This window comes from Nelusetta ayraudi, unplaced genomic scaffold (assembly GCF_046127955.1).
Source record: "Nelusetta ayraudi isolate G7.1 ecotype Tasmania unplaced genomic scaffold, CSIRO-AGI_Nayr_v1 ptg000053l, whole genome shotgun sequence".
Classification (NCBI taxonomy): domain Eukaryota; kingdom Metazoa; phylum Chordata; class Actinopteri; order Tetraodontiformes; family Monacanthidae; genus Nelusetta; species Nelusetta ayraudi.
The window spans coordinates 6,914,221-6,924,116 of NW_027466103.1; the positions used below are offsets into that span (position 1 = coordinate 6,914,221).

The window sequence follows — 9,896 nt, forward strand, 5'->3', positions numbered from 1 at the left end:
CAGCCCACGCTGGGCCTGTGTGTGTTTGTACGCTGCTATCAAATCTAATTTGTGAAAAGCTGTGGGGATTCGATTGCGCTGATAAAGTGACTTAATTTTCCACAGTTGACTTTTCTCTGGTCTAACCTTTGCACAGAGCCCGGGGGGGTCAAAATCTTCAATTGCTGCTTCAAGATAACTGGTGCCAACCACATAGTGGTCGTACAGTCACACCTTGTAGAGCTCAAATCAATATGAAGAGACGCGTGCCTGTATATACAGTAGCTGAGATGTGTGCTGTTTCTGTGGAGTCACTGTTGATGAAAATCCTAAATCATATATTGGGATTCACTATATCCTCATATAAAATGTGAAACTGTCACAACTTCTGAAGAAAAGCGTCCAGTATTCCAACTTAATCCTGAGCGTCCAACCCCCAACATACGCACACACGCACGCACGACCCTGTGCAATATGCGTCTGATCCTGTGCATTGATTGACAAGTGGGGGAATTAGCGCGTTTGACGTCAGAAACTGCAAACAAATGACCTCCATAAAAAGAGGGGGAAACCTGCGTGGAAAGTGGAAAGCTCTGCGCGCACAGCAGTGCTCGAGCAGCGCCGCGAGCACGCAGTCGCATCAGAAGCACTTTGACTACAGAAGAACTTGTCAAGATGCCACTTTCCAGCAGCTCCACGTCCTCCACCAAGAGCATCCGCAGAGCGGCGTCCGAGCTGGAGAGATCCGACTCCATCACGGTAGGTCGCGCCTTTTCAGCACTCCTACGAGACGCACGGGCGGCTGCACATGGAGTTTGTTTTCAGTACAAATTCTATTCTTATTCATCCACGGCTTTAGACTTAGTTCACCTCTTCTGCAACAACGCGCCACTGGTGCGCACCAGCCTAGCAGATGACAGTAATCCCGCAGCCACTAAAGTCTGTGACGCGCTCTTGTCCAGTCCCAAAGGTTCCTCGGCAGGCGTCAGAGCTTGATCGAGGACGCGCGCAAGGAGAGGGAAGCGGCAGCCGCGGCAGCCGAGGCTGCGGAGGCCAGCGAGCAGATAGTGTTCGAGGAGGACGACGGGAAGGCGCTGCTCAACGTCTTCTTCTCGCTGAGGACCTCCAAGGCGCCCGCCCTGTCGCGGACTCTCAAAGTGTTCGAGGTTGGTCGCTTATTTTTTTTTATTTATTTTTTTTTTCTGATTCACATTTTTGACAAATGTATTTACAAATCTATTCATGCGTGGGGTGGAAAAAGAGCAGCCAATGGTTTCCACTCTTCTTTTTGTTATTATGATGCTCGATCAGACGCTGAAGGCTTTCACGGAAAACGCACTTCTCTATTTCGATAGCCATACTTTTATCTACATTATCTCGCCGTCTTGAGTTGTCAAGTGGAAGATTTGCAATGCCTTTCTAATGATTTCCCAGTGCGCTTCCAATATTCACAACATTTAACATTTAAAGGGGATAGAGCGTTCTCGGTGGCTGCTCCCAAGCTATGGAACGCACTACCTAGTTTTACCAGGTTCTCGCCTTCTGTGGAGTCTTTTAAAGCCAACCTTAAAACCCTCTTGTTGTCTCACGCTTTCAAGTGTCCTTAAACTGCCTCTACAACTCTTTTATTCACTGTTTTAGTACTTCTTATTACCTTGTTTTATTTGTTTTAACTTGTTTTTATGTTTCTTTCGGTTTTTGATTTCTGTACAGCACTTTGGTCAACGTTGTTGTTTTAAAATGTGCTTTATAAATAAAAATTGAATTGAATGAAATTGAATTAAATGATCACCGCAAGGCATGTTGCACACTCAGTAAACTGAGTTATAACAAACTGTATTCCCAAGTGCAAAGGGATTTAAAACAACAACAACAACAACAACAACAACAACAACAACAACAACAACAATAATAATCATAATAATAATAATAATAATTATAATAATAATAATAATAATAGCAAAATAATTAAAGATGAGCATGTTTGCAAACATTGTGTTTCTTGTTTGATCTGCTGATGATTTTCTTCCTGTTTGACGATGACAATTTGATTAGAGAATGAAATTAAATGAAGTGACATTCTAAAGAGTAAAAAATAAAATTTGAGGTAGATTGAGCAGACAAATGTTGTATATTACGTTTAAATGATATACATCAATTTTAGATGAATGGTGATGTCGAGCTTAATTCAACTATGGATTGCTTTACCACATATTAGTTACTCAATTACATATAGTTTTTTTTAATCCATAAATCATGTCAGATAAACCTTTCTGCTCTGTTAAGTTAGAGTCACAGATGTGAGCGCTTAAATGAACCCTATCCAGAAGACATGGCAAACACTAACCTGCCACTTGCGTCCCTTCTATTCCTTCACACTGACCTGCTGCTGCTGCAGGACCTCTGATTCTCTGTGTTGACTGTATTTTCCAAGACCTTTGAAGCAAAGATTCATCATTTGGAGACGCGGCCACGCCGGAAACCCAAGGACAACTTGGAGGGTCTGGAGTACTTTGTCCGGTGTGAGGTGCACCTGTCGGATGTCAACACTCTGGTCGGCTCCATTAGGAGGAACGCAGAGGATGTCAAAACAACCAAAGAAGTCAAATGTAACATCCTTTTTCTGCTTTGCTTTAGAAAGGAAAAAGCAAAGAGTTCAGTTAGTTCTCTTTGCAGCTCCTGTACTTTTCAAAGGCAAGGAGAAAAACAGAAATTAATAATATGCTTTCCTTTCCCAGTTCACTGGTTCCCAAAGAAAATAGTCGATTTGGACAAATGTCATCATCTGGTCACCAAATTCGATCCAGACCTGGATCAAGACCATCCTGTGAGTAAGAACTTCTCCAGAACAACAGGAATCATTGGGAAACAATTTGTAAAGCACTGACTGTCGTGTCGTGCAGGGCCACTCTGTCAGGGCACAGAAGATGTAATCAGCGTTTGATGTATTTCATTTGAACAGGGCTACACGGACATGGTCTACAGACAGAGGAGGAAAATGATTGGAGACATTGCCTTCAGATACAGACAGTGAGATAAAAATCTTTTGTCTAAATCTTGCGCAGACTTCCTCAAGAAAGAAGACAAGGCAGATTGTCTTGACTGATTATTCCTAAAATGTCTGTTATTCCTCAGTGGGCAGACGATTCCCAGAATGGAGTACACAGAGGAGGAGATTGGCACATGGTAAGGTCTGGCAGAGATGTCCTGGAAAGATTCAACAACACTGACTATAGTTTGCTTTTGAAAGACGCAGCTCAGCCTTCCTATTGCGTGATCTGGACTGTGATAGGCTGTTTACCATTTTCACATTTTGTCTTCTGTTTTGGTGAAATAGTCACTGCGGCAGCTGAAGCAGGAGCAGGGATTCTTTTAAATCACTGCATCTCTCACTTGCATCAGTGAAATACACTTTTAGACACTTTAATTGTGAATATTAATGTAAGACTGTGCAGTTTTCCTAACCTTGAATTTATTTGACACTAACACAGCACCCCCAGCTGGTCTGGTATACGATCAGCAGGCTTTGGGTTCCTGCTGGCACCCTCATGCAAGAACACGTCCATCCAGTCACTCGATTACAGCCCTGTCTCATCTTTCTCATCTCCTTCAACGTGTTCTTTGGCTCCGTCGACCTTACCAACACAGAGAGACTAAAGAGCTTTTTATAGCCAGGTGGCGATGTTGCTGTGCCAGGCTAAAATATATCATCATCTTATACCAGACCAGTTGGGGGCGCTGTGTCAGTGCTGCCATTCTCCCAGCAGAATGAATTGTAAAAGAGGTTTTGTTCCTGTCATTTCAAGGTAGAAAAACGTATTGTTTTAACAAGTCCATCAGTGTTGCCAGATAGTGGGCACCTTAGATTAACGTCAACATGTAAAGCTTTACAAAGAAAAAAAAAAAGATTCTTAAAGGACCTTTTACGATAAATAAAACAATATTTGTCATTTATTTCTCTTCAATCTCCACATCTTTAGATTTCTCTTTTCCCTTTTTCTGTTTAAATAAGTTTCGGATGATTTGTTTGATAAAAATAAAAATAAAAATCACCAATTATCATTTAATTGTGCCTCTAATTAGGAGGGAGGTTTATTCAACCCTGAGGGACTTGTACGTCACCCACGCCTGCAGTGAGCACCTCGAGGCCTTCCGTCTGCTGGAGAGGCATTGTGGCTACAGCCCAGACAACATTCCGCAGTTGGAGGACGTGTCCTGCTTCCTGAAAGGTAAAGACAAAAAAAAAAAAAAACAAGTCAGTGAAGCGCCCTACTGGTCTCCATCATTCTGGGGTCTGATGGCCTTTTACGCCTCTCTCTCTCTCTCTCGTGCACTCAGAGCACACTGGGTTCATGCTGCGTCCAGTGGCTGGTTTGCTCTCAGCCAGAGACTTCCTGGCCAGTCTGGCATTCAGGGTGTTCCAGTGCACCCAGTACATCCGGCACGCTTCCTCTCCAATGCACTCCCCAGAACCGTAAGTGTGACTGCGATGGCAAATCACATCATTAAAATTTGTACAAATACCGTATGTGCAATCAATGTCGCTTTTAGTTTAGTTAGTTGGTCTTACCGTCGTTACTCAATGCTCAGAATTTTGTTGCACAAACACAAGGTGGGATTAAAATAAACACATGTTTGAAGGGAGCAAAAAAAAAAAAATGATAAGAGGCTTGCAAAACAAAACAGGCGGTGTAAAAATAGTGGTTATGTTTTGTTCCAGGGCAGGTCTCAGGTTTCACCCGGGTCAAAAATGAAACTCTAAAATTTCCACATTGATTTTTTTTTTGTTGATATTTTTGAGGCCAATCAACATCCATGACTTGCCTTTATTATTGGGTTTAGCTGAGAAATGTTGTGAATCTATGTTATTGACCCTCTCCCCAGGGACTGTGTCCATGAGTTGCTTGGCCATGTCCCCATGCTGGCCGACAGCACTTTTGCCCAGTTCTCTCAGGTGAGTGACGTCGTCGCCCACAGCACGTTGTGATTCTGCAGGTTTTAATATCACGTTTCAGGAAAAAATGTGCGTTTCCCACAGAACATTGGGCTTGCATCGCTCGGTGCTTCAGATGAAGACATTGAGAAACTTTCCACAGTGAGTAGCTGGTAGTTTTCCACAGCTCCACTCGAGCAACACAAACAGCACTCCTACCTAAGCACTATAGATGAAGGGTTTCGGCATTGAGAGCAACACGGATCACAATAAAATGTAAAAGCTGTTCTCTCAGATTTAAAATGTTTGCTTTTTAAAGCCTCACCTTAAACAGAAATCAGAGCTACGCCGTTTACAATGTCAACTCAGCCACATATGCAATTCTTCAATTAAGAGGTATGTTTGTTTACCTTGCACAAATTAAAGATTAGAAATACAATAGGCCAACTGACACAGAACAAATTGGGAATTATGTCCACAAAGAAATATCGCTGCTCTGTTTTTATTTATTTTTTGAAAATGTTTTAGGCCTCAGAGTAACATATAGAAATAATAGAAAAAATGTTTTTGTGTTTGTCCTGTCAGCTTTACTGGTTTACTGTGGAGTATGGCTTATGTAGACAGAACGGCGAGATGAAGGCGTACGGCGCTGGGCTGCTCTCTTCGTACGGAGAGCTGGTGGTGCGTTGCAGTGTCTTTTCTCGCATAAGAAGCAACGATACACCGTAGTGCTGGCATGCCAGCTAATCCTCCAACATCCCATCTTCTCATCTGAATCCAGCACTCGCTATCCGACGAGCCTGAGGTGAGAGAGTTTGATCCTGACTCGGCGGCCGTGCAGCCATACCAGGACCAGACATATCAGCCTGTCTACTTTGTCTCGGAGAGCTTTGCAGATGCCAAGGAGAGGTTCAGGTACCTCCGTTCATGCCGCACGCAAATAATACATCAAAACACGGAGAGATTGTGGCGGAAAGAAAAACAAAAAAAGAAAAAGAAAAGACGGAGGGGTTATGTGAGGAGAAGGTCAGAGAACAGCCAGCCAAACTCTTGAGACCACAGGCTGTCGTAGGTCAGCCTCAGCAGACCAAAATACAGCTGTTGCTAATGTAGATTTTCATACCAAAGCAAAACTCTGGCATTCTTATTTGGCAAGCACATCAAACGCTGCACTGCAAAACAGGCTTAAGTGGCTGCTTTCACAGTGTCTGGTCGGCAGAAGAATACAGCACATGACATCCCTGCCACGGTGGATGAGAAAATATCAACGCTTTGAATATATTTAAATGGTTGTGCAGTGAGATAGATAAGAGTGTGGTTGGTGGAATGGAAGCCACAATTGACCAAAAAGCTTCATGTTACAATTGGTTACACATAATAAATCTAACCCACAAACTTCTCAACTACAACTTTATCAGCAGCCCCCTGTTTACAGCCTCTCACACATAAACAATCCAGACTAAAGCTGATGCTTTGATGAACCTGACATATATTTGGAAGTGGACAAAAAAAAACAAAAACTGCTGGGATTCTGCTGTCTTGGAGGGCAGAATGGAAACTTGGCTGAGGGAGTTGTCACTAAGCTGAGAGGAATTGGTGAGGCGTCAGTGCCCTTTATGACATTGCTAAACGTTCTTTCTAAAAAGTGGTATCTATGGTAAAGGGTGGAGCTTTCCCATGTGTGGAGAGCTCGCAGACAGGCTACAGTACAGTAAATGTAACCCTATGTGGGCCCTTTAGATCTTCTTAAGCCAAAGCTTGATATGATTAAAGATGGATGATGCCACGGGTCAGCCAGACTACAATGTTTCATTGGAAAAGAAACAATTTCTGTGGACAAAGGAATATTAGAGCATAAGAATGAGGGTAACAATCAAAAGCCAGCAAATAGTTGAGTATATTGCGTTTTGCAATGAAATCTTACATAAATCAAATATTTCCTCACAATGTTGCTTCACAACTTGCTTGAAATATTTTAGTTTTACTGATACTGAATTGAGGAGCTTTGCTCATCTCATTTCACAGTGCAGTACTTGTGCTGCCGCTTTAATTACTTTGTTCACGTGCCAGCGTGCTACTGGAGAAACATTATTGAGTTGATTGAGGGGAAGTTTCCTCCAGCCAAGTCAAATATGTGGGCTTCTGATTCTCAGACAGGACAGCCGTAACACAATCTCAGAGTGGACCTCAGCACTGGCTCACTGGGGTCGTACTCGCTCCGTAACATGACGTCTCTATATTTCTACCAAGGAGGTACGTGGCCGGGATCAAACGTCCCTTCTCGGTGCGGTACGACCCCTACACCAGCAGTGTGGAGGTGCTGGACAACCCCCTCAAGATCCAAGGAGGTCTGGAGGGCGTGAAGGACGAGCTGAAGACGCTGGCCGATGCCCTCAGTGTTTTGTCATGATGGTTCCTACGACTATCTGTCTCTCCCCGCTGTTGTTTGCTTCCTCCCCTGCTGTGCTTTGCAACCTGTGTCAAGACTGATATGTTCCTCTTCCTGTGCTGTTCCTCCACTTACAATGTCGTTTCACATGATTCACTGCTTTATTTGATGCTGGCTGGTAGACTGACAATGTTGCAACCAAATAAAACCTCCCATCACAATGTAGGCACGTTTCCAGGGATTAAAATAAAACAATACAAGAAAATAATAAACTAAAATACTTTAGTGTTTTGGACAGATTTGATGGAGTTTTATTGGCCAGCCAATACACACTTGTGTTGATGGAAAAATAGGCCACAATCAGGACAAAACCAAATAGAAGCTGTGCTACTGAATGTATTTAAAGAAGCTAAATAGGAACAGTAGATCAATGTAAAAAAAAAAAAGAAGAAGAAGAAAAAAAGAAGCATGTTTTAAAATTATATCGTTGTATTTTTGAAAAAAATGAAAGAAAGGAAACTTGACAGTGCTGAATGCTTGATTTCCCAAATGTCTGTTGAAGTATTTGGGTACAACTCTTGGTCTATGTGCTTCAGATCTGGATTAATAATATTTGTGTCCTGCAGTGTAAATGCATCATGGAATAAATAATTAAACTTACTTTCAATGTGATGCTGTACTCTTGATTATTGTTTCAAAAAAATGCGTGTCTTATGTTACAGAACTGCACATACACAGAGCTAAATGTTCAATTTAATATTTAGGCGTTGAGAGTTTTGTAGTAGGAAACTACTTGGGTTTTGGTACAGCTATTAAGACAGTGATGAACTGGAATACTGAGAACCGCCACAGACAATTTGGTGTTTAATTCAAAGAAATGATTAAAAACTCTTAACTCTCGAATGATGTGTGACGCTGAGTTTTCTCACTCTGTATGACGTGGTGGTGGTTTACTTTGGATTGCCACAAGAGGGGGCAGTCAACCAGGTCGTTAATCTCAGAAAGCCTCAAGGATCAATAAAGTTCATAGTATTTTAGGAATGAATCTCTATGTCCCGAGCTTCACTGACGTAACCTGTTTTTTTTTGTTTGTTTGTTTGTTTGTTTGTTTGTTTGTTTGTTTTTTTTAATGAAACTACGAATGTATTGATATGTGGATGGTGAACAAAGCCGCAGCTTTATAAAGGAACTGTTCTAATAGTGATCAGGCCTTAACGTTGGGGTCGACTCTCACGCATGGAGTGAGACAGTTCTCACACCGCCAATCCATGTTCACCCCCCGCCCCCAAATCTCGAGCGAAGGTGTTGTTTTGGCTTCCTCTTGAGTAAACAATAGTGTGATTCCGAAACTGGGGTCCAGCAGGGCGCCAGAGAGTAAATAATCTGTGCGTTGATCAGCCGGTATTGTCTCCATTATACGCCTTGTTCTTTAGGATTATAGTATCAGGGCCACGCGGGATGGTAAACAAAATCAAAGACACCGAGAGTAAAGAAGCGAGACAGAATATTGGTACATTCAAATTGTAATTGGAGCGAATTTTAAGCGTCGTGGGCAAAAATAACACAACGTGCGTCAAAATAAGGGGAACCGAGCATTCGGCGGAAGGAAATGAAAGATCAGAATAATACGTCTGAAGAGGAGACATTTCCTTAACCACGAAATGCACGCTGCAGATTAATTTTATTTTATAACCTTTAATTGTCGTACATTGGTGACGTCATCATTGTGAATTTTGTTTGTGTTTGTGAATGTTTTCCCTTTAAATCTAGAAATTTTACGATTCAAGACTCGCATTCACGGCTACAGTTTTTACTGGAGAGACAAAATAAGGCAGGTAGGTACTGGCTTGCTGCTGCTGCTGCTAATAATAATAATAATAATAATAATAATAATAATAATAATAATAATAATAATAATAATAATAATAATAATAATCTTTCCCCAAACCAAACTCCTAACTTGCAAGACCCATAATGATTCTTGTCATTGTTGGGTTTTCCTGCATCACCTAAATTAAGAAATCAATGCAAATTAAAAAAAAGTGCTTACATTGCTCAGGCTGTTGTTCAAATTTCGTGTGAGACTGTTGGGGGCGGGGGGGTTGTCCGGACACAACCTCAGGCGGACGGTGCTCAGGTTCGAGGATCTCCACTCCGTCATCCAAACTGGAAACTGGGAGACAAACAAATGGTAGTTCACCACCAGAACCACTAGGTGTCAGCGTGAGGCTGAAGACTCTACGGCCGAACCTCACCTTCCGCGGAACCTTCACTTACATAAAGACAATCACATTTAGGTGCGAATATGCGGCACAAAAGCTTGATTGGAACTAAAACGTTTAAAAATAAATAAGTAAAAATAAGAATTGCAAGCCTGGCCTGTGCAAACTGTGAACGGCTGCTTTGTTTTGCGCCGGATGTCCACAAAGCGAATTGTGCGTGGCGAACAGCCTTTATTGTGTTGTTTAGTGTCAATTTTTCCCCGCGCCACCCTTTCCTGCCTCTCATTCATAACGCGCATTATTCACAGTCTGCGGCGGCCAGTGCGCGCCGCCTTCAGGTGGAGGTGACTAAACTCGGCGGCGGCGCGGTCAA

At 42.4% G+C, this 9,896-nt stretch overlaps 1 protein-coding gene and 1 long non-coding RNA gene across 2 annotated transcripts in view; one reads left to right on the forward strand and one right to left on the reverse strand.

The window, feature by feature from the left end:
* The first annotated feature begins 588 nt into the window (after window positions 1-588).
* On the forward strand, window positions 589-7,973 carry th (tyrosine hydroxylase). The gene is made up of 13 exons (XM_076038016.1): window positions 589-738; window positions 942-1,145; window positions 2,414-2,588; window positions 2,718-2,806; window positions 2,942-3,009; window positions 3,115-3,165; window positions 4,063-4,208; window positions 4,318-4,453; window positions 4,864-4,933; window positions 5,018-5,074; window positions 5,498-5,593; window positions 5,694-5,827; window positions 7,163-7,973. Exons 1-13 carry the CDS (start codon window positions 655-657, stop codon window positions 7,320-7,322), a joined length of 1,470 nt encoding a protein of 489 aa, XP_075894131.1. The 5' UTR covers window positions 589-654; the 3' UTR covers window positions 7,323-7,973.
* A 1,423-nt stretch (window positions 7,974-9,396) lies between these two features.
* Window positions 9,397-9,896, reverse strand: part of LOC142896506 (uncharacterized) — a 60,337-nt gene continuing 59,837 nt past the window's right edge. Inside the window, exon 3 of the long non-coding RNA XR_012928361.1 lies at window positions 9,397-9,474. This is a non-coding gene — a long non-coding RNA (uncharacterized LOC142896506). The remainder of the gene's footprint in view (window positions 9,475-9,896) is intronic.

Bases quoted from the DNA above. Each gene is read 5' to 3' on its own strand.
- th (XM_076038016.1), top strand. From the start codon at position 655: ATGCCACTTTCCAGCAGCTCCACGTCCTCCACCAAGAGCATCCGCAGA. The intron at 3,010-3,114 runs GTGAGATAAAAA...GTTATTCCTCAG, and splicing joins ATTGCCTTCAGATACAGACA to TGGGCAGACGATTCCCAGAA. The intron at 4,209-4,317 runs GTAAAGACAAAA...TCGTGCACTCAG, and splicing joins CGTGTCCTGCTTCCTGAAAG to AGCACACTGGGTTCATGCTG.